The sequence below is a fragment of the Strongylocentrotus purpuratus genome, unplaced genomic scaffold, assembly GCF_000002235.5.
Source record: "Strongylocentrotus purpuratus isolate Spur 01 unplaced genomic scaffold, Spur_5.0 spur5_scaffold_4, whole genome shotgun sequence".
Taxonomy (NCBI): domain Eukaryota; kingdom Metazoa; phylum Echinodermata; class Echinoidea; order Camarodonta; family Strongylocentrotidae; genus Strongylocentrotus; species Strongylocentrotus purpuratus.
Genome location: NW_022145610.1, coordinates 5,648,145 through 5,674,916, shown reverse-complemented (window position 1 = coordinate 5,674,916; position 26,772 = coordinate 5,648,145). Strand labels below are relative to the sequence as shown.

At 43.8% G+C, this 26,772-nt stretch overlaps 1 protein-coding gene across 1 annotated transcript; it reads right to left on the bottom strand.

The window, feature by feature from the left end:
* Window positions 1-4,372: 4,372 nt before the first annotated feature.
* Window positions 4,373-7,363, bottom strand: LOC115929280 (uncharacterized protein K02A2.6-like). The gene is made up of 3 exons (XM_030997980.1): window positions 6,941-7,363; window positions 5,168-6,639; window positions 4,373-5,123 (listed from the first exon to the last, which is right to left on the bottom strand). Exons 1-3 carry the CDS (start codon window positions 7,361-7,363, stop codon window positions 4,373-4,375), a joined length of 2,646 nt encoding a protein of 881 aa, XP_030853840.1.
* Window positions 7,364-26,772: the final 19,409 nt, after the last annotated feature.

Here is a 26,772-nt window from a genome sequence, read left to right as displayed (position 1 = left end):
GGGGGTGGACGTAGGATGGTAGTAGAGGTAGGATTGTAGTAGAAGTAAAATGGAAGAACAGGTAGGGTGGGGGTGGGGTGGATGTAGGATAGTAGTAGAGGTAGAATGGAAGAACAGGTAGGGTGGTAGGAGACATAGGATGGAAGAATGGGTAGGGTGGGGGTGGGGTGGATGTAGGATGGTAGTAAAGGTAGAATGGAAGAACAGAAAGGGTGGTAGTAGACGTAGGGAGGTAGAGCGGGTAGGGTGGGAGTAGAGTGGGGGGTGGACATAGGATGGTAGTAGAGGTAGAATGGAAGAACAGGTAGGGTGGTAGTAGAGGTAGGCTGGGAAAACAAGTAGAAGGTAGACGTAGGATAGGGTAGACTATATGGGGTAGATGTAGGATAGTAGTAGAGGTAGGATGGTAGTAGAGGTAAAATGGAAGAACAGGTAGGGTTGGGGTGGGGTGGATGTAGGATGGTAGTAGAGGTAGAATGGAAGAACAGGTAGGGTGGTAGTAGAGGTAGGGTGGTAGTAGAGGTAGGATGGAAGAATGGGTAGGGTGGGGGAAGAATGGGTAGGGTGGGGGTAGAGTGGGGGTGGACGTAGGATGGTAGTAGAGGTAAAATGGAAGAACAGGGAGGGTGGTAGTAGAGGTAGGGTGGTAGTAGAGGTAGGATGGAAGAATGGGTAGCGTGGGGGTAGAGTGGGGGTGGACGTAGGATGGTAGTAGAGGTAGGATGGTAGTAGAGGTAGAATGGGAGAAGGGTGGTAGAGTGGGGGTGGACGTAGGATGGTAGTAGAGGTAGGATTGTAGTAGAAGTAAAATGGAAGAACAGGTAGGGTGGGGGTGGGGTGGATGTAGGATAGTAGTAGAGGTAGAATGGAAGAACAGGTAGGGTGATAGGAGACATAGGATGGAAGAATGGGTAGGGTGGGGGTGGGGTGGATGTAGGATGGTAGTAGAGGTAGAATGGAAGAACAGAAAGGGTGGTAGTAGACGTAGGGAGGTAGAACGGGTAGGGTGGGGGTAGAGTGGGGGGGGGGGTGGACGTAGGATGGTAGTAGAGGTAAAATGGAAGAACAGGTAGGGTGGGGTGGGGTGGATGTAGGAAGGTAGTAGAGGTAGGATGGTAGTAGAGGTAAAATGGAAGAACAGGTAGGGTGGTGGTGGGGTGGATGTACGAATCTAGTAGAGGTAGTAGTGGTAGAATGAAAGAACAGGTAGGGTGGTAATAGAGGTAGGATGGAAGAATGGGTAGGGTGGGTAGAGTGGGGGTGGACGTAGGATGGTAGTAGAGGTAAAATGGAAGAACAGGGAGGGTGGGGTAGATGTAGGATGGTAGTAGAGGAAGGATGGTAGTAGAGTAGAATGGAAGAACGGGTAGGGTGGTAGTAGAGGTAGGCTGGGAAAACAAGTAGAGGGTAGACGTAGGAAAGGGTAGACTTAGGATGGAAGAACAGGTATGGTGGGGTGGACATTAAATGGTATATAGAGGTAGGATAGAAGAATAGGCAGTATTGAGGTTGACAAAAGATTATAGTAGAGATAGGATCGTAGTAGAGGCAATATGGAATAATGGGTAGGGTGGGGGTAGACGTAGGATGGTAGTAGAGGTAGGATGGTAGTAGAGGTAAAATGGAAGAACAGGTAGGGTGGGGGTGGGGTGTATGTAGGATAGTAGTAGAGGTAGAATGGAAGAACAGGTAGAGTGGTAGTAGACGTAGGATCGAAGAATGGGTAGGGTGGGGGTGGGGTGGACATAGGATGGTAGTAGAGGTAGAATGGAAGAACAGGTAGGGTGGTAGTAGAGGTAGGCTGGGAAAACAAGTAGAGGGTAGACGTAGGAAAGGGTAGACTTAGGATGGAAGAACAGGTATGGTGGGGTGGACATTAGATGGTATATAGAGGTAGGATAGAAGAATAGGCAGTATTGAGGTTGACAAAAGATTATAGTAGAGATAGGATCGTAGTAGAGGTAATATTGAATAATGGGTAGGGTGGGGGTAGACGTAGGATGGTAGTAGAGGTAGGATGGTAGTAGAGGTAAAATGGAAGAACAGGTAGGGTGGTAGTAGAGGTAAAATGGAAGAACAGGTAGGGTGGGGGTGGGGTGTATGTAGGATAGTAGTAGTGGTAGAATGGAAGAACAGGTAGAGTGGTAGTAGACGTAGGATGGAAGAATGGGTAGGGTGGGGGGTGGGGTGGATGGATGTAGGATGGTAGTAGAGGTAGAATGGAAGAACAGAAAGGGTGGTAGTAGACGTAGGGAGGTAGAGCGGGTATGGTGGGAGTAGAGTGGGGGGGGGGGATGGACATAGGATGGCAGTAGAGGTAGAAGGGAAGAACAGGTAGGGTGGTAGTAGAGGTAGGCTGGGAAAACAAGTAGAAGGTAGACATAGGAAAGGGTAGACGTAGGGTGGGGTAGATGTAGGATAGTAGTAAAGGTAGGATGGGAGTAGAGGTAAAATGGAAGAACAGGTAGGGTTGGGTTGGGGTGGATGTAGGATGGTAGTAGAGGTAGGATGGTAGTAGAGGTAGAATGGAAGAACAGGTAGGGTTGTAGTAGAGGTAGGGTGGTAGTAGAGGTAGGATGGAAGAATGGGTAGGGTGGGGGTAGAGTGGGGGTGGACGTAGGATGGTAGTAGAGGTAAAATGGAAGAACAGGGAGGGTGGGGTAGATGTAGGATGGTAGTAGAGGAAGGATGGTAGTAGAGGTAGAATGGAAGAACAGGTAGGGTGGTAGGAGACATAGGATGGAAGAATGGGTAGGGTGGGGGTGGGGTGGATGTAGGATGGTAGTAGAGGTAGAATGGAAGAACAGAAAGGGTGGTAGTAGACGTAGGGAGGTAAAACGGGTAGGGTGGGGGTAGAGTGGGGGGGGGGGGGGTGGACGTAGGATGGTAGTAGAGGTAAAATGGAAGAACAGGGAGGGTGGGGTAGATGTAGGATGGTAGTAGAGGAAAGATGGTAGTAGAGGTAGAATGGAAGAACAGGTAGGGTGGTAGTAGAGGTAGGATGGTAGTAAAGTAGAATGGAAGAAGGGGTAGGGTGGGGGTAGAGTGGGGGATGGACGTAGGATGGTAGTAGAGGTATCATGGTAGAATGGGTAGGGTGGGGGTGGACGTAGGATGGGTGAATGGGTAGGGTGGGGGTGGAGTGGATGTAGGATGGTAGTAGAGGTAGGATGGTAGTAGAGGTAGAATGGGAGAAGGGTGGTAGAGTGGGGTGGACGTAGGGTGGTAGTAGAGGTAGGATTGTAGTAGAAGTAAAATGGAAGAACAGGTAGGGTGGGGGTGGGGTGGATGTAGGATAGTAGTAGAGGTAGAATGGAAGAACAGGTAGGGTGGTAGGAGACATAGGATGGAAGAATGGGTAGGGTGGGGTGGGGTGGATGTAGGATGGTAGTAAAGGTAGAATGGAAGAACAGAAAGGGTGGTAGTAGACGTAGGGAGGTAGAGCGGGTAGGGTGGGAGTAGAGTGGGGGGTGGACATAGGATGGTAGTAGAGGTAGAATGGAAGAACAGGTAGGGTGGTAGTAGAGGTAGGCTGGGAAAACAAGTAGAAGGTAGACGTAGGATAGGGTAGACTATATGGGGTAGATGTAGGATAGTAGTAGAGGTAGGATGGTAGTAGAGGTAAAATGGAAGAACAGGTAGGGTTGGGGTGGGGTGGATGTAGGATGGTAGTAGAGGTAGAATGGAAGAACAGGTAGGGTGGTAGTAGAGGTAGGGTGGTAGTAGAGGTAGGATGGAAGAATGGGTAGGGTGGGGGTAGAGTGGGGGTGGACGTAGGATGGTAGTAGAGGTAAAATGGAAGAACAGGGAGGGTGGTAGTAGAGGTAGGGTGGTAGTAGAGGTAGGATGGAAGAATGGGTAGCGTGGGGGTAGAGTGTGTTTCAAGCTTAGTTCGATGGCATTTAATGTCAGACGACAAAGGATAGTACAGTCAGATTGGTATAGTAACGAGAGAGTAGCTTTTAATACCGATGGGGCCATCTGGCGCCCCTTTTGATTGAAGCTTTACATGTGTTCTTCTAAAATCTCAGAAACAATATTGACACATCCTCCCCTCTTTGAGCTTTGTGCCGGAGAATGTCTCAATTTTGGAGGTCAATATCAACCTGGTACCAAAACAGATAAAAGATTAAAGAATATCAAAAAATTGGTTTATGAGATCTTTTACAATCATATAACTGCACAAATAATATTTCAAAGCAAAAAATATCAGAGTCCTTTTGAGTTCTTGTGAGTCTTCATAGTGTCAGAAGATTTGGGATTGTGTTTAGAGTCCAGTTTCTTCAAATTTAAAAAAAAATCAAATGTCCAAAACAGAGTTAGATGAAGTGATGTCATTCACGTATCTCGCGAATGTTCTCTTTTTAAGTGTTCAAAATGTTACGAAATCTTTCATCTTATGCGGTTCTCGACGTTGTCTGTTTGAACGTCTCAGCGAGCTTGTGTTGTTCTCGTCAAGCGTCTCAGATGTACCATCACCGCGAAACTTCACAGGACTTGTAGTGGTAGATTGACGCTGCTCTGTAGTCCTCACCTTGGGTTGGTTGTTGTCCTGGCATTCCCAGTTAAACATGTTGGGAATAGGATCAAGTGTATCTGACGTGGATGAGGTCGCTCTGAGATGTTCTCTGTTTCTACGAAGTGTTTGACCATCACAGCGAACTTCATATGATCGATCGTCTATTTTCTTCAGGATCACCGCTTTCTTCCATTTCTTTCTATGGTTGAATGGTTTCACACGTACAGTTGCTCCAAGTGGAAGATCCTTGAGCTTCCTTGTATTTCTGTTGAAATACTTCTCCTGTCGTCTCTGGTTTGAATTGAGTTTCTCGACATCAGGTCCTGAGTCACGATCAGGCATCAACAACTGAGTTGTGGTGGGTAGGAGTGTACGTGTTCGTCTACCCATGAACCTTTGCGCAGGACTGGTCTGGGTACCTTGAGTTGGTGTATTACGAACGTTGAGTAAGGCTAGATCAACGTTATCTCCAGTGTCCTTGCATTTGGTAAGCAGTCTTTTGGCAGTCTTAACAGCAGACTCTGCCTTGCCATTTGCCTTGCTGTTGTGAGGTGAGATGGTGTTATGCTTGATTCCCATCTCTTTGGCAAACTCAGCAAAGTCCCTTGAAGAGAAGGAGGTCCATTGTCTGAGACAATGATCTCTGGCACTCCATAGCGTCCGATGTGACGTTTCAGTCGCTTGATAACTGCGGGGGCAGTCGTCCTCTGTAGCTTTTCTATCTCAAAGAAATTGGAGTAGTAACAGACCATAATGAGATAGTTCTCGTTATCATGATGGAAGAGATCGATTCCAATTCTTGACCATGGCCTGTCAGAGATAGGATGAGACATCAAAGGTTGGGCAGGTTGAGAGACTGAGTTTTCTTGACAGGTCTCGCATGTCTGGATCCACTCCTTTATCTCCTTGTTCATACCTGGCCAATAGACATATTCACGGGCTCTTCTCAAAGTTCCTTCGACTCCATTGTGGCCAATGTGTAACTCCTCCTTGATCTGTCGCCTCATCTGCTTAGGGATTACCAGCCGTTCTCCCTTGAAAATCAGATCATCAGTCACCGAAAGTTCATCTCTGAAACTGAAGTATGGAGTCAGTGACAAAGGAAGCTTTGTCTTGTTGTCTGGCCACCCATCAAGTATGGTGTCTTTGAGCTGGGAGAGAGTTGGATCTTGGGTAGTCTGTCTCTTTATCTCAGCTATCTTGTCATCAGGGAGAGACAAGAGTTTGACAGCATTCACCACCTCTAGATCATGCTGTCCGCTCTCATACGGAAGAGAAGCACGGCTTAGTGCATCAGCCAAGATGTTGTCCTTCCCTTTAAGGTATTTCACTTCAACATCATACGCCATGGCGCGTAGTAACATTCCTTGTAGGCGTTTGGGAGCTTTGTCCAGGGCCTTCTTCACAATGCACTCCAGTGGTTTGTGGTCACTATATACTGTTGTCTTACGACCAAAAGTGAACTGATTCCACTTTTCCAGTGCAAAAACTATTGCTAGCATCTCCTTCTCAATGACAGAGTATCTGGTCTCAGGATCACTCAGCATCCTACTGGCATATGCTATTGGTTGACCATCCTGTAGCATCACAGCACCTAACCCTGTAGCACTGGCATCAGTTTGGATTTGAAGTGGCTTGCTTTGGTTGTAGAACGCCAACACAGGAGCTTGTATCAGCATCTCTTTCAGCAACCTAAAGGCTTTGTCATGGTTGGAGTCCCAAGTCCACGCAGAGTTGTTGTGGGTTAAGTCATTGAGAGGCTTCATGACATCAGATAGTTTGGGCAGATACCTGGCCAAATAATTGACCATGCCACGTAAGCGATGGATGTCATCCTTGCAGGTTGGAGAACTCATGTTCAGGATTGCATCGATCTTGGATGGATCAGCTTTCAGTCCAGAGTTGGATACTATGTGGCCTAGGAACGAGATTTCCTTCAGTCGAAATTGGCATTTCTCCTTATTCAAGACTATGCCAACAGTTTGACATCTCTGTAGAAGACTCTGTAGTCGGGTATCATGCTCAGCATCACTGTTACCCCAGATTATGATGTCATCTGCCACACATCGTACCCCTTGAAGACCATCCAGTGCTAGATGAAGTCTCTTTTGAAGATTTCGCTGCTAACCTTCAAGCCAAATGGTAGACGTTTCCATTTATACCTTCCCCATGGTGTTGCAAAGGTAGTTAGCAGACTTGAGTCGTCGTCAAGAACACAATGCAAATATCCATCTTTTAGATCACAGATGGAGAAGACCGTTGCATTGGACAGTTGAGGCAGGATATCATCGAGAAAGGCAGAGGATAATGTTCTCTTTTCAGCACGAGATTGAGTGGTCTAGGGTCTAAGCACACACGCACTTTACCAGATTTCTTCTGTACAACAGCCATCTGGCTTACCCAGTCAGTTGGAGAACTTACTTCCTCAATCAGGTCTCTTGTCTGCAGTGCATCAAGTTCATCCTTCACAATACTTCTCAAGGATTCTGGTATCACTCTAGCAGGACGAACACTAGGGGTAGCATCATCCATAACAGTCAGATGAACATCGTTCCCCGGCAGAGTACCAGTCACAGAGGATGAGAAGACCACAGGATACTCTTTGTGAAGATTCTCAGGAGCTAGGTTGCAGACATTCTCAGGAAATATGTTGTGGACTATTTCCATAGATTCGTAGTGAACAGTGATAAGCTGCATCTTCTCAGAAGCTGTTTTGCTTAGCAGTGGAGTCAGATCCTCCTTAACTATGACATAGTCAATCCTGTACTTTTTTCCAGTAGCTGGATTCCTTGTCACGACTTTGCACTTTCCCACAGCACGTAGTAGCGGAGAGTGGTTCCACATCCGGAGATGGATGCATTCATTTCTCACTACATCTTCTTCAGACAGAAACTTCTGTGGGAGAACCTCACTGTTGCTCCAGAGTCCAACTGGAACTGTACTCTTCGACCATTTAGTAGCATGTTGCAAAAAATTGGTCCATCTTCAGGACTTACTGTATTTATCTGTACAACACTGATGCTTTCAGTGGAGGAGTACTCATCATCTTCGAGTTGGTGAACACTCTTGGAAGTACACACTGCAGATCCCTTGAAGTGATTGGGCTTATGGCACACATTGCACTTTTGACCCCATGCAGGGCAGCATTCCTTCTTCATTTCGTGTGATTTATTACAGAACTTGCACTTTTTGAGCTCTTTCGGCTTCTGCTTTACAAACTTCTGCTTTCCACTTCCAGTTTTAGCATGTTTAGGGAAAGGTTTTCGATTCACCCTGTTGATTTCCTCACTTTTCAACGCCTTCATGTGAGTAGACGTCGCTTCAACTGCTTTACAAACATCAATGGCAGTAGAGAGGTCAAGATCAGATTTGGAGATGAGTAGTTCTCGCATACGATCATCACGTACTCCCAGTAGAACACGATCAACGAGCAATTTGTCATTCATGCAGTCACAGAATCCACACGTCTTACTCATTGTACGCAGAGCTGTCACATACTGTTCAATAGATTCACCATCTTCCTGACTGCGTTGATTGAACTTGAATCTTTCAAAGAATTCTCTGCTCTCACCAAGAAAATGTTTATCAAACTTATCCAGTATCACAGAGCATTTCACACTTTCAGCGGCATTAGCAAACTTCATGCCGTTGTAGACACGCAGACAATCTTGTCCCACACTGTGCAGTAGTAGTGCAGTTTGGTACCGATCTGGTTGTTTGGAGAGGTTTGTGAGAATAGTGTAGTTGTCCCATTGCTGTCTCCAGATTTTCCACCCTTCAACTAGACCTACATTTCCCGCAGCCGCATGGAAATGACCAGGGGGTTGGACAGAAGGCTTTACGAAATGGGCCCCTTGCAAATCACCCTCAGTACCCTCAGTACCCTCAGGAGACACAGTGTCAGGCATGTTGTACACCACAGCAAACAATTCAGACAGAGATCTCGAATTTCAATGCTTTGCATGCAAGTAACACTACACAAACTTACATGAGCGGGGCTGACTATACGTTGAGTTGACTCTCAAAGTAAACAGGTGAATTCCAGTTCATAACACGGTATGCAGACGCATAATAGAGTTATAGGTGTATTACAAACACTTTCCTACATGGATTTACAAACTTTCACCGCTGTCATCATGTTTCAAGCTTAGTTCGATGGCATTTAATGTCAGACGACAAAGGATAGTACAGTCAGATTGGTATAGTAACGAGAGAGTAGCTTTTAATACCGATGGGGCCATCTGGCGCCCTCTTTTGATTGAAGCTTTACATGTGTTCTTCTAAAATCTCAGAAACAATATTGACACAGAGTGGGGGTGGAGGTAGGATGGTAGTAGAGGTAGGATGGTAGTAGAGGTAGAATGGGAGAAGGGTGGTAGAGTGGGGGTGGACGTAGGATGGTAGTAGAGGTAGGATTGTAGTAGAAGTAAAATGGAAGAACAGGTAGGGTGGGGTGGGGTGGATGTAGGATAGTAGTAGAGGTAGAATGGAAGAACAGGTAGGGTGATAGGAGACATAGGATGGAAGAATGGGTAGGGTGGGGGTGGGGTGGATGTAGGATGGTAGTAGAGGTAGAATGGAAGAACAGAAAGGGTGGTAGTAGACGTAGGGAGGTAGAACGGGTAGGGTGGGGGTAGAGTGGGGGGGGGGTGGACGTAGGATGGTAGTAGAGGTAAAATGGAAGAACAGGTAGGGTGGGGTGGGGTGGATGTAGGAAGGTAGTAGAGGTAGGATGGTAGTAGAGGTAAAATGGAAGAACAGGTAGGGTGGTGGTGGGGTGGATGTACGAATCTAGTAGAGGTAGTAGAGGTAGAATGAAAGAACAGGTAGGGTGGTAATAGAGGTAGGATGGAAGAATGGGTAGGGTGGGGTAGAGTGGGGGTGGACGTAGGATGGTAGTAGAGGTAAAATGGAAGAACAGGGAGGGTGGGGTAGATGTAGGATGGTAGTAGAGGAAGGATGGTTAGAGTAGAATGGAAGAACGGGTAGGGTGGGGGTAGAGTGAGGGGTGGACATAAGATGGTAGTAGATGTAGAATGGAAGAACAGGTAGGGTGGTAGTAGAGGTAGGCTGGGAAAACAAGTAGAGGTAGTAGGATAGTTATGGAGAGGTAGAATGGAAGAACAGGTAGAGTGGGTAGACGTAGGATGGAAGAATGGGTAGGGTGGGGATGGGGTGGATGTAGGATGGTAGTAGAGGTAGAATGGAAGAACAGAAAGGGTGGTAGACGTAGGGAGGTAGAGCGGGTATGGTGGGAGTAGAGTGGGGGTGGACATAGGATGGTAGTAGAGTAGAATGGAAGAACAGGTAGGGTGGTAGTAGAGGTAGGCTGGGAAAACAAGTAGAAGGTAGACATAGGATGGGTAGATGTAGGATGGGGTAGATGTAGGATAGTAGTAGAGGTAGGATGGGAGTAGAGGTAAAATGGAAGAACAGGTAGGGTTGAGGTGGGGTGGATGTAGGATGGTAGTAGAGGTAGGATGGTAGTAGAGGTAGAATGGAAGAACAGGTAGGGTTGTAGTAGAGGTAGGGTGTAGTAGAGGTAGGATGGAAGAATGGGTAGGGTTGGGGTAGAGTGGGGGTGGACGTAGGATGGTAGTAGAGGTAAATGGAAGAACAGGGAGGGTGGTAGTAGAGGTAGGCTGGGAAAACAAGTAGAAGGTAGACATAGGATAGGGTAGATGTAGGATGGGGTAGATGTAGGATAGTAGTAGAGGTAGGATGGGAGTAGAGGTAAAATGGAAGAACAGGTAGGGTTGGGGTGGGTCGATGTAGGATGGTAGTAGAGGTAGGATGGTAGTAGAGGTAGAATGGAAGAACAGGTAGGGTTGTAGTAGAGGTAGGGTGGTAGTAGAGGTAGGATGGAGAGAATGGGTAGGGTGGGGTAGAGTGGGTGTGGACGTAGGATGGTAGTAGAGGTAAAAATGGAAGAACAGGGAGGGTGGGGTAGATGTAGGATGGTATTAGAGGAAGGATGGTAGTAAAGGTAGAATGAAAGAACAGGTAGGGTGGTAGTAGAGGTAGGATGGTAGTAGAGTAGAATGGAAGAAGGGGTAGGGTGGGGGTAGAGTGGGGGATGGACGTAGGATGGTAGTAGAGGTATCATGGTAGAATGGGTAGGGTGGGGGTGGACGTAGGATGGAAGAATGGGTAGGGTGGGGGTGGAGTGGATGTAGGATGGTAGTAGAGGTAGAATGGAAGAACAGAAAGGGTGGTAGTAGATGTAGGGAGGTAGAACGGGTAGGGTGGGGTAGAGTGGGGGTGGACGTAGAATGGTAGATGTTGGAAAAAATAGGTTGGGTGGTAGTAGACGAAAGATAGTAGCAGTGGTAGGCTTGAAGAACAGGTATGGTGGGGGTAGGCATAGAATGGGGGTAGACGAAGGGTGGGGTGGACAGTAGTAGAGGTAAAATGGAAGAACGGGTAGGGTGGGGTGGGGTGGATGTAGGATGGTAGTAGAGGTAGGATGGTAGTAGAGGTAGGATGGTAGAAGAGGTAGGGTGGGACGGGGTGTATGTAGGAAGGTAGTAGAGGTAGAATGGAAGAACAGGTAGGGTGGTAGTAGACGTAGGATGGAAGAATGGGTAGGGTGGGGACGGGGTGTATGTAGGATGGTAGTAGAGGTAGAATGGAAGAACAGGTAGAGTGGTAGTAGACGTAGGATGGAAGAATGGGTAGGGTGGGGGTGGAGTGGATGTAGGATGGTAGTAGAGGTAGAATGGAAGAACAGAAAGGGTGGTAGTAGACGTAGGGAGGTAGAAGGGGTAGGGTGGTAGTACAGGTAGGCTGGGAAAACGAGTAGAGGGTAGACGTAGGATAGGGTAGACGTAGGATGGAAGAACAGGTAGGATGGGATGGACGTAGGATGGTAGTAGCGGTATCATGGTAGAATGGGTAGGGTGGGGGTGGACGTAGGATGGGTGAATGGGTAGGGTGGGGGTGGAGTGGATGTAGGATGGTAGTAGAGGTAAAATCAAAGAACAGGTAGGGTGGGGGTTGGTGGAAGTAGGATAGTAGTAGAGGTAGGATGCTAGTAGAGGTAAAATGGAAGAACAGGTAGGGTGGGGTAGGGTGGATGTAGGATGGTAGTAGAGGTAGAATGGAAGAAGGGTGGTAGAGTGGGGGTGGACGTAGGATGGTAGTAGAGGTAGGATGGTAGTAGAGGTAAAATGGAAGAACAGGTAGGGTGGGGTAGGGTGGATGTAGGATGGTAGTAGAGGTAGAATGGAAGAAGGGTGGTAGAGTGGGGGTGGACGTAGGATGGTAGTAGAGGTAGGATTGTAGTAGAGGTAAAATGGAAGAACAGGTAGGGTGGGGTGGGGGTGGGGTGGATGTAGGAAGGTAGTAGAGGTAGGATGGTAGTAGAGGTAAAATGGAAGAACAGGTAGGGTGGTGGTGGGGTGGATGTACGAATCTAGTAGAGGTAGTAGAGGTAGAATGAAAGAACAGGTAGGGTGGTAAGTAGAGGTAGGATGGAAGAATGGGTAGGGTGGGGTAGAGTGGGGGTGGACGTAGGATGGTAGTAGAGGTAAAATGGAAGAACAGGGAGGTGGGGTAGATGTAGGAGGGTAGTAGAGGAAGGATGTAGTAGAGTACAATGGAAGAACGGGTAGGGTGGGGGTAGAGTGGGGGATGGATGTAGGATGGTAGTAGAGGTAGAATGGAAGAAAAGGTAGGGTGTAGTAGAGGTAGGCTTGGAAACAAGTAGAGGGTAGATGTAGGATAGGGTATAGACTTAGGATGGAAGAACAGGTATGGTGGGGTGGACGTTAGATGGTATATAGAGGTAGGATAGAAGAATAGGCAGTATTGACGTTGACAAAAGATTATAGCAGAGATAGGATCATAGTAGAGGCAATATGGAATAATGGGTAGGGTGGGGGTAGACGTAGGATGGTAGTAGAGGTAGGATGGTAGTAGAGGTAAAATGGAAGAACAGGTAGGGTGGTAGTAGAGGTAAAATGGAAGAACAGGTAGGATGGTAGTAGAGGTAGAATGGAAGAACAGGTAGAGTGGTAGTAGACGTAGGATGGAAGAATGGGTAGGGTGGGGATGGGGTGGATGTAGGATGGTAGTAGAGGTAGAATGGAAGAACAGGTAGAGTGGTAGTAGACGTAGGATGGAAGAATGGGTAGGGTGGGGGTGGGGTGGATGTAGGATGGTAGTAGAGGTAGAATGGAAGAACAGAAAGGGTGGTAGACGTAGGGAGGTAGAGTGGGTATGGTGGGAGTAGAGTGGGGGTGGACATAGGATGGTAGTAGAGGTAGAATGGAAGAACAGGTAGGGTGGTAGTAGAGGTAGGCTGGGAAAACAAGTAGAAGGTAGACATAGGATAGGGTAGACGTAGGATGGGGTAGATGTAGGATAGTAGTAGAGGTAAAATGGAAGAACAGGTAGGGTTGGGGTGGGGTGGATGTAGGATGGTAGTAGAGGTAGGATGGTAGTAGAGGTAGAATGGAAGAACAGGTAGGGTTGTAGTAGAGGTAGGGTGGTAGTAGAGGTAGGATGGAAGAATGGGTAGGGTGGGGGTAGAGTGGGGGTGGACGTAGGATGGTAGTAGAGGTAAAATGGAAGAACAGGGAGGGTGGGGTAGATGTAATGGTATTAGAGGAAGGATGGTTTTAGAGGAAGGATGGTAGTAAAGGTAGAATGAAGAACAGGTAGGGTGGTAGTAGAGGTAGGATGGTAGTAGAGTAGAATGGAAGAAGGGGTAGGGTGGGGTAGAGTGGGGGATGGACGTAGGATGGTAGTAGAGGTATCATGGTAGAATGGGTAGGGTGGGGGTGGACGTAGGATGGGTGAATGGGTAGGGTGGGGGTGGAGTGGATGTAGGATGGTAGTAGAGGTAGAATGGAAGAACAGAAAGGGTGGTAGTAGACGTAGGGAGGTAGAACGGGTAGGGTGGGGGTAGAGTGGGGGTGGACGTAGAATGGTAGATGTTGGAAAAAATAGGTTGGGTGGTAGTAGACGAAAAAGATAGTAGCAGTGGTAGGCTTGAAGAACAGGTATGGTGGGGGTAGGCATAGAATGGGGGTAGACGAAGGGTGGGGTGGACAGTAGTAGAGTAAAATGGAAGAACGGGTAGGGTGGGGTGGGGTGGATGTAGGATGGTAGTAGAGGTAGAATGGAAGAACAGGTAGGGTGGTAGTAGACGTAGGATGGAAGAATGGGTAGGGTGGGACGGGTGTATGTAGGATGGTAGTAGAGGTAGAATGGAAGAACAGGTAGAGTGGTAGTAGACGTAGGATGGAAGAATGGGTAGGGTGGGGGTAGAGTGGATGTAGGATGGTAGTAGATGTAGAATGGAAGAACAGAAAGGGTGGTAGTAGACGTAGGGAGGTAGAAGGGGTAGGGTGGTAGTACAGGTAGGCTGGGAAAACGAGTAGAGGGTAGACGTAGGATAGGGTAGACGTAGGATGGAAGAACAGGTAGGATGGGGGTGGACGTAGGATGGTAGTAGAGGTAGAATGGAAGAACAGGTAGGGTGGTAGTAGAGGTAGGCTGGGAAAACGAGTAGAGGGTAGACGTAGGATAGGGTAGACGTAGGATGGAAGAACAGGTAGGGTGGGTGGACGTTGGATGGTATGTAGAGGTAGGATGGTAGTAGAGGTAAAATGGAAGAACAGGTAGGGTGATAGTAGACGTGGTGGTTGTAGAGGTAGGCTGGGAAACGGGTAGGGGGTAGACGTAGGATGGGGTAGATGTAGGATAGTAGTAGGGGTAAGATGGTAGAGTGGGTAAGGTAGGAGTAGCCGTAGGGTGGTAGTAGAGGTAGAATGGAAGAACAGGTAGGGTGGGGATAGGCGTAGGATGGGGGTAGACCAAGGGTGGTAGTAGGCGTAGGGTGGTAGTAGACGTAGGATGGTAATAGACATAATAGATGGTAGTAGAGGTAGGATAGAAGTACAGTAGGGTGGTAGTAGACGAAGGATGGTAAATGAGTTAGGATGGAAGAATGGGTAGGGTGGTAGTAGGCGTAGGATGGTAGTAGAGGAAGGATTGAAGAATGGGTAGGGTGGGGTAGACGTAGGATGGGGGTAGACGTAGGATGGAAGTCTGACTGTAGTGGGAAAAGGGTATGAGATGTAGGAAGGTAGCAGAAGAAGGACTTATGCATACACAAACACATACACGCACTCATTATAAATATCTTTTAAATGTTTGAAAAGCTCATTTTCATTGAAGAAAAACACATGAAGTAGAAAGTGTATCAGAATTTCATTTTATCTTTCAACAGTACTTTATGTATTATATCACAAAGTGTATAATAATTCCAAAGCATTATTTATTTATTTATTTATTTATTTATTAATTAATTAATTTATTTCTAATCTTGTGACAGGGTAGCCCATTCACCAATAGTAGTGGCCTTCCATGGGGCCCTGAATTAACATGAACATATTTACATCGTTTATAACGTTCATACAGAACAGTTAAAAAATAATACTTGTTTGCAAAATAAACATATATCATTAACATTATCTTTATTTGTGAAATACATTTATATTTTTTGGTCTCATAAAATCAGTAATTCAATCATAAGAGTTATACAAATTTTTACACTATTGCAATATGTCAAAATATTCTACTAATTATGCATATATTACATTTGAATTTTCTGGATTTTCAATGACATTGACATTGTTCACAAACAAATAGAGTCAGTAAATAGTATAAATATGCTTCAATAAATCAGTTATGAGTATTGTATTGAAACACAAACAATGATATTACCCAGGGACGTCAATCCTAAGGGTTGCAACTTACTTTAGAAGTAGCTGTCTATAAAACATAATAATGCAATGTTTTCCCCAATAATGGATTGGCGCCCCTACCCACATCATAATAATACTTGTTTGCAAAATAAACATATATCATTAACATTATCTTTATTTGTGAAATACATTTATATTTTTTTTGGTCCCATAAAATCAGTAATTCAATCATAAGAGTTATACAAATTTTTACACTATTGCAATATGTCAAAATATTCTACTAATTATGCATATATTACATTTGCATTTTCTGGATTTTCAATGACATTGACATTGTTCAAACAAATAGAGTCAGTAAATAGTATAAATATGCTTCAATAAATCAGTTATGAGTATTGTATTGAAACAAACAATGATATTACCCAGGGACGTCAATCCTAAGGGTTGCAACTTACTTTAGAAGTAGCTGTCTATAGAACATAATAATGCAATGTTTTCCCCAATAATGGATTGGCGCCCCTACCCACATCGATGTGACTGGAGATGTCATGAAGACATTTCTTGAATGTCTCCTCTTGCCATCAAACCTGTCATGTGGGTCCTACATAGCACAGGACGTGCAGTTACCATGGTTACAGGTGGCAAGTAGATTTACCTTGATCATGCAATAGTACAGATATTGGATGAATGTTGGACAAATGAACTTCATTATGTCCAATGGAAATAATCATCCTAGTACCAATTGGAAATTATCCTTGTGGAACTCAAAATCTAATTCTTGTATCGTCAACCAACTTTGATAGGATGAGGATTTAACTATTGATGAAATTAGAAGGGGGTATGTGATGGGGGAAATTCCTCATGTGATTCTTTGCCCCTCCCATATGAGTCGAACGTGGTATATTTGGGATGAGGTACTTTATTGCCCCTCCCCTATAGTATAATAATGGGAGGAGCCCATCAATGTAGGAGCACTGCTTATATATGCCACTAGCTAGGCTCCTCCCTGTCACTGTATATATGCATTGGTATGCAGGGGAGGGACCCATTTGAAGATGGTATTCTGAGTTTCTCCTCCCCTTCTAGCTTACAACAGGCAATGAGAGGAGCAATTGATTGAAGCTCCTCCCTGTCACTGTATGCAGGGGAGGGACCCATTTGAAGTTGGTGTCCTGCATTTCCCCTCCCCGTTTAGCTTACAACAGATAATGAGAGGAGCAATTGATTGAAGCTCCTCCCTATCTGTTGTGTTTAAGGATCAGGGAGGGGTACATTCTGACCGGCACATTTTGCCTTTTTTTATCATCCATTGGCCCAGACTTGGGTATTCCCTACCACTGTCCTGTAATTCCTGTTGTTTAGCTCAACTAGGAGGGGCTCCATCCTCCCATTCTCACCCCCTTCAAAAAAATATTTGTTATGACCAGACGCCCCAGCCCTCTAAGGGCAAAGGCATTATAGAGTTCCAAAAGAGAATCTCAGTAAAGCTTACTTGCCACCTGTAGTAAAAAAAAAAAATGATAAAAAAAGGGTGCAGGTATTTCAATGCTAAACCATCCACTGTATGAAAACGATAAGGATATATGTCTATCCTAAAACCATACAAAAATACCAGTTCAGGGAAAAGGTGCAGAAGAACAGGCTACATACTTGCCTGGCTACACCAAACTGGTATATACTACAAAATGTACGTATCTTCATCGTTATGTAAAAAGCAGCAGTTTAAATGTCAAGTAAAGAGAGAGAGAGGGTATGCACTGACGTGACACAAACATATAAGACAATGGGAGGAAACATACTATGAATTCCTCCTATTTCCCTCTCTCACATATTCTGCTAACATCTTATAATCAAACCTTGAACATAAAGGTATGTTGTTCTAGTGGAACATTGATTATCAATACAACAAACAATGTTGTATGGTAGGAAACTGTCTACCAATAAAGCTATACACTCTCCTATAAATATACAGTGGATGGCACTATACCAGTCAAACATTCTTTTAACCGTGTAACCATGTTTCCCATATAGAGACATCACAGATGTATAGGCACTATAGTATCCTACCATTACTGACCAACATTTTACGAGGCCATTTGAACATCTAAATAGTGTAAACATTTGTTTTCAGAAGGGAAAAACAAAGTCAAATTTATTCTCAAACATTGCTTTAACATGAACAGGCACCTTGCCTAAGCTAGTACACATACAAGGGACATATCCCTGTATAAACAACAAGATGAAGCAGATAATACTGCTTAGTGGGAACATACACTTGTATGACATGGTTAAAAGAATGAATGCAATTTGTGGTATAGCTACACTTGTGACAGTTCCTAACTCACCAGAGGTACACACGTATGCATCCATGAATATGGTACATACATGTACACCATACCAAGCTAACAAGGAAGCTTATGCCAGGCTTCAGGAGGACTACAGCCTCCACCCTCATCAAAATGAGAGCTCCTGGATATGTTAACAGGAGATTATGGGGTTCTACAATCAAATTATATTAGAGTATGGCCATTACTAACAAATATATACCAGTAATTATATGTGATATAAGAATTTCAAACATACTATGGCAAATTAGAAGTGTTGTTAACACAGTATCAGGTATTGCAATCATCCCTTCAATAACATAAACGCATGAATATATAAACAGCAAATTTGTGTTGCATTTAAATCATTTCACAATCAACAATTAGCAACGATATAATCTCTTTTTCACAATAAATGAATCCATCTTTTTTTAAATATCAAATCTATGTTATGATAAAAAGTAAAGCATGATAACTAGTATGATAACCAGTGCAGAACAGAATGTTTGATAACAACTACAATAAGATAACAAAGTATATAGTGCTCTAACTTGGTTCATAATATAAATTATCAAAATATCAATATTAATATTGATACAAAAGCAAACTTGTACAACATTTTGTGTACAGGCAAAAAAAAGGTCTCACAGAAATACTTGGAATGTATGATTTACAATTACCAATTAATAATTAAAAAAACAATGTCATGTTATATTTCTATATTTCTGAATTGTAACAGGGTATGAACATTTCCCACTTGCAAAGTACAAATGAACTTTAGATGCCAGGAATATATTGAGTCGTAATTTTTTCTCATGCTCTCACAATACTAGGAATTAAAGCATGGCACAATGATGCACAACTTTATTAATTTATTCGTCAACTTAATTAACACTTTCACGTCTGGAAATGAAAACAAAGTTGCTGATGCAAAAAGAGTTTACTCACCCACGTCTGGGTTAATAAACCCTATCGCATATTCAGGATAAGTTGACATATGCACGTCTGCATGTGTAAACTTTACCTGCTGAACCAAAGTAATATTAAGAGCCATTTTGAAATTGCTTTTTGTGTGCAATTTAACAAACAGATCTTTATCATGTATAATTCCATATATTGTTGTGCAGAGACTGATAAGCAACACGTGACTGAGACTAAATTCCATCTTCAGTCCCGAGATGAATTTGATTTTTGTTTTTCTCTAAATTCCTCCATCTGGAATTTTCTGCTTAAACAATGCAAGTGGGATGCCTAACAATTTTTTTTTTAAATCTTCAAAAGATCAAGCTTTAGATGCAAGACAAAAAAGACAATTCGGATAATAAACAAATTTGAACATTAATAAGGAAAATTATACATTTTCATGTACTTTGCATAGTCTAAGATAGTACATTTTCATGTACTTTGCATAGTCTAAGATAGTAATAAATACTGCTAGTCTAAATAGTAATAACTATACTAATAAATAAATACTAGTGAATAATATAATGGCACTGATACTAATTACCATACATTAAAAATATTACACAAAAGAACTTGAAGAATAAATGGGAAACATAAGCCAGTTTGACTTTTCGTTTACCTTAAATTATCAAGGTGATCATGAACCAAATATTGCCCATACAAAACAATCTCATCAATCTGGTTTAAATCATTTAAATCTGAAACCTATAATTATTTACACTAATTCATTAATTAATTTTTAAAACAGTTTATTAAACAATCAATGTCACAACCATGTGGCTGAATTGCACAATCAAAGTCGGAGCTAGAGATTATCTTAAGATGTTGTGACTATGGCAGGAGTTGTCCTCTAATGTCATTAATAATGAAGGTGCATTGTAGACAAAATGGTACTTCTTTTGTTAGGAATGTGCAGGCTGCTCTATTTGATTACTAATTTAAAGTCTTTTTGTTTGTAGATTGTTTTGTCCGTTTATCATTAATTTCTTGAAGGCAATAATATATAAGATACATTTGTATGTATGTCATTGTAAAGGTTATACTGCATCAAAAGGTGTCCAGATATATTGGATCAAGTATCTACGAGCAATAAATACGTCCCAATATAAAAAAAAATGTATTAAATGAATAAAAAATGTATAAACATTCTCTGAGCAACTCTGAATTTGATAACTTATAGTTACAAAGAAATAGAAGAACAAAATCTTGGCATAATTGTGATGAAATCTTTAGGAAATTATTAAAATATAATATCTAGATTTAACAGTCATAGATTACAAAGAGTAAGAGGGGGAAAGGAGGAGGGGCTATTTAATCTTCTGAAACCTATAATAGCAGTATATAAAGTGTATTATTTATAATAAGTGTAATCATAGTGTAATGGAAAGAGAGAGAGAGAGAGAGAGAGAGAGGAGTGGCATCTCTTGATTTGAATATGATGTGTAATAAACATGAAAATCTTACATTCAAAAGTCTCAACTACATAATATAATATATTTGATTTGTTTTGATTTGATTTGTTTATCTGTGCGCCAAGAGTGCTATTATGTTGGCAGAGTTGTGCGCAATATAAATGTAGAATTATTATTATTATTACATGTATAAACAAAAATAGAAAGATGGTTGTTCCTTTCAATATGTTTCAGTGTTCAGAAAAGAAAAGAGCAGGTTAATAAGACAAAAATTGTACAATTAATAGAACATGAGAATAGAGCTAGCTGTGAATCTGCTGGAATGTACTATTAACGAAAAATATTCAAATGAGTAAATCAAGATTCAAAATCATGAAGACTAATGTAATATAATTAATACATTAGACGTTTTCTTATGTCTACTTTATTAATGTCTTAAATGGATAATGGGAATCATGGGTGTCGATCCTTACGTAATACCTATTGTTCAGGGGGATGAATGAATAGATCATCCCCCCCCCTGAACAATTGGTATCAATTACAGATCGACACCCATGATGGGAATAATTTTTGAAAATAAATCGGACATGGAATATCCACAAAAGTAAAGCAATTTCAGAACTAAGAACTACACAAGGTAATAGAGGGAGATAAGGGGAATACACTGTACCTCCTGAAATGAATCTAATAAACAAAATTTTAAACTAGCAAATCTCTACATTTAACAAAATATAGAGTGACAAACAGAAAACAAGTATAATTCATCTTAATTCTGATTAACAGTATTCAAAAAAGCAAAATCAAGAAATATGAAAAATAATCATTCACAGGAAGAAAGAGAGAGAGAGAGAGAAAAATAGAAAGAGAGAGGAAGAAAGAGAGAGAGAGAGAGAGAGAGAGAGGGTAGTGAGCACTTTTTTTTCTTTTTTTTTACTCAACACTTAATGTTCAGCATTATATGCAGACCCTTTTCAGTTTTGTAATGAAGATGAGTAATGAACACGCGGCCTCCAACATTCCTTGGTGAAAAGTATAAAGTCATAATCATTAAACAATAACATAATAGGAAAAGATAACAAAATTCGAGCGAGAAATCCTGCACGCTATTAAAAGATAACTTCCATAGTTCCATTTCATAGTTTAAGGTTTGAAAGTTGAAACTCAATATTGTGTGAAAGTTATAACAGAAAGGATAATCTTTATTTTATATTTGTTATTTATTTTATGATTTATTTATATTCCACTTGGGCGAGTTTTAATTTTGCAATCACTCCCGTGAGCACTCTGACAAGAGGCGATTGTGTAGCTCACGGGAGCGAATCGCCCATCGCCCCCGTGTATTTTGAGCACTGTTCGTAAATGATAATCATGTTCATTTTTTTTCTTCTATTCACTCCATGAATTGTTGCTATTCACTCCATTAATTTCTGCTATACAACTCATTAGTTGTTGCTATTCACTCCTTTAATTGTTGCTATTCAACCCATTTTGGGGTACATTATTCAAACAAGCACAACTAGGCTTAATAAGTTATAAAATTATAGAGACTAAACTAGTTAAATCAGAAATGATTTTATTATTTACTATTTAAATTGAATATACCTCACTTAAGAAATCCAGCCATCTGATTGATTGAAATTGCAGTCGTGATTTTAGCCATTCCCGTAAAGAAACGAAAAATGTCAAACCTATGTAAGAGTAAAATCCTGGCAAAAATCCAGTTACCGGGAAAATAATAAAATCTTGCTGAAATACCCATTGGTTTAAGTGTTAACATGTTCTTTGAGCGAGCGCGGATACCATACTTTGTGTGTGTGTGAATTGGTCGCTTAATTTTTAGATTTTTTAATAAGGCGACCGGCGGTCTCTATCGTACTACTAAATTTGGCAGAAGAAACTCTTCCTAGATTTCAACTTCTTGATGATGATCAATTGCAAGACTTGATTAATTCTGCTGACAGCAAGAACACCAAAAATTCAGTGAAATTCCCCATAAATATTTTCGAAGATTAGGTCTAGACCTGCAAGTTATCAACACAGACCTTGATAGCATAAACAAACTTCCAAATTTAGAGCTGGACAATGTAGGCCTAGGCCTACTCCAAAAGTTTTAAGCTGGTGCTATAGACGGAAGAACGGTTCTTTATACATGAAGAAGTCAATGTTAACTATTAGATTCCGACTTAAGCGTCATTTCCTCAATTCTAACAATGTCAACATGATTAAGCATGAAGATTTTTAAAATTCGACAAGAGTTTTGCAGCAATGCTTAAACACAAAGGAAAGAGAGTTGTGACTCACAAACCAGCTATTTCAGCAAAATCCAAGGTTCGCTTGATTTGGATGATCCTGTAGGTCTTCAGGACAAGGTATTTATTGATGTTATCCTTATGACACTCGACAGCTTTGAAATTTGTGAGGAATTAGGGGAAAAATGCTACATCTATACTAGTCCAACTCTCATGCAAACTTCCTCTCTTAAAGCAGTCCCAGATACAACTAGGGACATGTTGCCAACAAAGAGAGGGGATGAAGGGAGGGACATGGGTAGATACATAAATTTATATAGTAAATAATAAAATCAGTTCTGATTTAACTAATTTACCACAATAAATCATATGTATCTACCTATTATTGCTTAGACCAACACAGATGAAAGCAGGGGGCATGTCCCAAACAAAAGTTTGCGGGGGACCAGGCAAAATGCCGCCCTCAAAGACGCTGCAGCAACACACTCCTCACTCGCAGGAATGTAAAGATAACATGAAACGAAAGTTGTTAGGTGAAAGCCAGAAGGCAGCCTTCATAATGACATGAAGCGCTTCCCCATGGAAAAGAGCCTGGGAGGTACCAACACCCCTGGTATCATGTGCACGAGGACGCACACCCTCCGAGAGAGCCTCGGGACCCGCCCTTTGAACCACCTCAACAAACTATCTAGAGATAGATTCCTTTGAGGCAGGTGAGATGGGCTCCCGCGTGATAAGAAACAGCTGAACGCTGTCAAGGAAAAACCAAAGCCCCAGAGGGGAAAGGAGAAACCGATCCAGTCTAGCCACCAACGGGCAAAGACCCCGAAAAAGGCCAACAACAGCACAGAGCTTCTCAGAAGCCGAGCTTAGCAAGACGGGTCCCGAAACAAAAAGGGAACCGGAACACCAGAAAAGTGCAACTGAGTCCAGTCAAGACACCCCACCAGACCCCTGGGTGCCTGATGGACTTCACAGTCGAAGTCACAATCGGAGACTCGACATCTTAAAGCAAACGCTTCCTACCTTACGCCGAAAGGTCGGGTGACGAAGCCTGCTCAAAGGCCTTACTAAAGCTGGTAGGTTTAGCTACAGGCCCAGTGTGGTCGTTACGACCACGCTACACCCCACCTTAAGCTGAAAAGCTTGGTGCTAGAAGCCACTGTGTGACTGGGGGCAACTCATCTGAGAACCCGAGGCATATCCGAAGAAAACCGCGAGACAGAGTCCCACTCAAACCGACAGACTGGGGGCACGAACCCCCAAAGATGGGGTAAGGGGCCGATAATAGCTGCCCCTGGAGGAGCATTAATAGCAGCAGGAGCTGGAGGCTTAAACCCAAACAAGGGAGGACGGCACATGGTGGCAAGCCAACAACAGCACCAGGCAATCCGGGCCTAAAAGGTCTAACAGATGCCGGAGAAGCAACACCCGTGAAGCAACATCCGAGAATCAAGAATCGAACCCGAGTCAGGTGTGACCGGAGCCGGCTCAAATGCCGGCTGAAGCACGGTCAAGGATAGGAGCAAACCTCCGTCTGAAACCGTGGTGCCCTTCTACTGACAACTTCAGTAGCCCAAACATTAACTCCAATAAACATGGTGACAACTTTGACGCCAACGAACTCAGAGAATACATCTGAAACCGAGTACGGTGTGAACGGGTCCGGTTCAAAGCCAGCCGGGGTACAGGCAGAGATAGGCGCCAAGCCACCGCCCAAACGATGTGATGAATTTGACGCCAAACTTTGGCGTCTGCCAATACAACTGATAACCCCAGTTGACCGAGTGAAAAAACTATCAAACCCCAAAACAAAGCTTGGGTGGCTTGGGTGGATGAGCTTTTCCGCTTCTTACCCCTAGATACGGGGAACGAAGTGAGCTTCACGGCCGTACTAGAGCTTAAACTTTAGCTTTACGGGCGGTGTGAACAGGGCCTCAAGCTCTTCCGCTTCTCATCCGTAAAGACAACGAGCTACACGGCCTCACTAGAGCCTAAGCTTAGCCTTCTGGCCGTGTGACTGGGGCCTGCTCGTTTCATTGCTTCGTGAGAAGCCTCACTCAGCGAGCTTGTGACCTTTGCGTTCCACTTATGTGATTTCAGGCACCTCAAATGTGGAAGCAGGAATACTGCCGAAATGAATCGGGTGCGTAAACCAGGTCAACCTTCGTGCTTGAGTGCATGGCTTGTGCTTTGCATGACTGCTGTATTGCAACAGAGCGAGGGGCCATGAAGCCCAGGGCCTCTAAAAGACTGACTAACCCCCGTGCCGTGGGGGAAAGCCTCTTATTAGAAGTTTCTATATTCGGTGTAATTGGATCTCTAGATCACAGCGTACTGGCGCCAGGGCGCAGCCTGCAGGCTGGCCCGGACGCAGTACCGCTGGCAACTTACTACAGGGCAAAGCTCCAGTCACACCAGCCCAAAAATACGTGGTGTGGGGAGCAACCTGTCTCGAGCCTGTACTTTAGATGCCCTTACCAACCCCCCCTGCCGACCTAAACTCACTTGCTAGTGAGGCGGTAACGACAGCCGTAACTGGGGGGAGGAAATCGAATCCAGATCCAGAATTCTTGCTCATCGTTAACCTGTCGATGAGACAAAACAAGCTTTGTCTCCTGTATTTAGGGGTAAGAAGCAAAAGAGCTCGTCCACCGAGCCTCGGCTGGGTCTGGAGATAAAACGTGACATCAGGCGCGAGGATGACCCGGGTTTCACAAAGACGTTCGGGAGTGACCTTGGTTTCTCAAGTGATGTGGTTCCATTCAACGCCGTCGCTAAGTCTTTCTGTGAAGTGGTGAGGCGGTACTGCCCCGGTCCCACCAGCCATGAGGCTGAGGAGGCGAAGTGGTAATCTGACGGCGAGGGTTTGGCGTCAAACGTTTCTGTCAGCAGTTTCTGTATCCGCTCAGGCGGCTATGTTTTGGGGTTTGATAATTTTTTCGCTCGGTCAACTGGGGTTACCAGTGGTATCGGTAGACGCCAAAGTTTGGCATCAAATTTATTACCCCTTTTGGACGGTGGCTTGGCGCCTATCTCTGCCTGTGCCCCGGCTGGCTTTGAACCAGACCCGTTCACACCGTACTCGGTTTCAGATGTATTCTCTGAGTTTGTTGGCGTCAAAGTTGTCACCATGTTTATTGGAGTTAAAAGTTTGGGCTACTGAAGTTGTCAGTAGACGGGCGCCATGGTTTCAGGCGGAGGTTTGCTCCTATCCTTGCCCGTGCTTCAGCCGGCATTTCAGCCGGTCCCGGTCACACCTGATCAGGTTCGGGTTCAATTTTTGATTCTCGGGTGTTGCTTCTCTGGCATCTGTTAGACCTTTCAGGCCCAGATTGCCTGGTGCTGCTGTTGGCTTGCCCACCATGTGCCGTCGGCCCCTGTTTGGGGTTAAGCCTCCAGCTCCTGCTCAGACTATTAATATTATTATTATTATTATTATCATTATTATTATTATTATTATTATTATTATTATTATTATTATTATTATTATTTTTATTACTATTATTACTATTATTATTATTATTATTATTATTATTATTATTTTTATTACTATTATTACTATTATTACTATTATTATTATTATTATTATTATTATTATTATTAGTGCTCCTCCAGGGGCAGCTACTATCGGCACCTTACCCCATCTTTGGGGGTGCGTGCCCCCAGTCCGTCGGCTTGAGTGGGACTCTGTCTCGCGGTTTTCTTCAGATATGCCTCGGGTTCTTAGTTGAGTTTCCCCCAGTGACAGAGAGCCCCCGGTCACACGGTGGCTTCTAGCATCAAGCTTTTCAGCCTAAGGTGCGATGTAGCGTGGTTGTAATGACCACGCTGGGCCTGTAGCTAAACCTACCAGCTTTAGTAAGGCCTTTGAGCAGGCTTCGCACCAGACGTTTCGGCGTAAGGTAGGAAGCGTTTGCTTTTGGATGTCGAGTCTCCGATTGTGACTTTGACTGTGAAGTCCATCAGGCACCCAGGGGATGATGGTAGCTGTGCCCCTGCCCTAGGGGTGTCTTGACTGGACTCAGTTGCACTTTCTGGTGTTCAGGTTCCCTTTTTGTTTTGGGACCCGTCTTGCTAAGCTCGGCTTCTGAGAAGCTCTGTGCTGTTGTTGGCCTTTTTAGGGTCTTTGCCCGTTGTTGGTGGCTAGACTCCCACCGTCCACTTCCCTTGCTACTCCTCTGTGAGAGGAGTCGGTAGGTGGATCAGTTTCTCCTTTCCCCTCTGGGGTTTCGGTTATTCCTAAATATCATTCAACTGTATCTTAAACATGATACCAGGGGTGTTGGTACCTCCTGGGCTCTTTTCCATGGGGTAGCGCTTCATGTCATTATGAAGGCTGCCTTCTGGCTTTCACCTAACACCTTTGTTTCGTGTTATCTTTAGGACATTCCTGCGAGTGAGGAGTGTGTTGCTACGGCCTGGTCCCCCGCTAACTTTTGTTTGGAACATGCCCCCTGCTTTCATCTGTGTTGGTCTAAGCAATAATAGGTAGATACTTTATTGTGGTAAATTAGTTACATCAGAACTGATTTATTATTTACTATACTAATCTATGTACATGTATCTACCTATGTCCCTCCCTCTGTC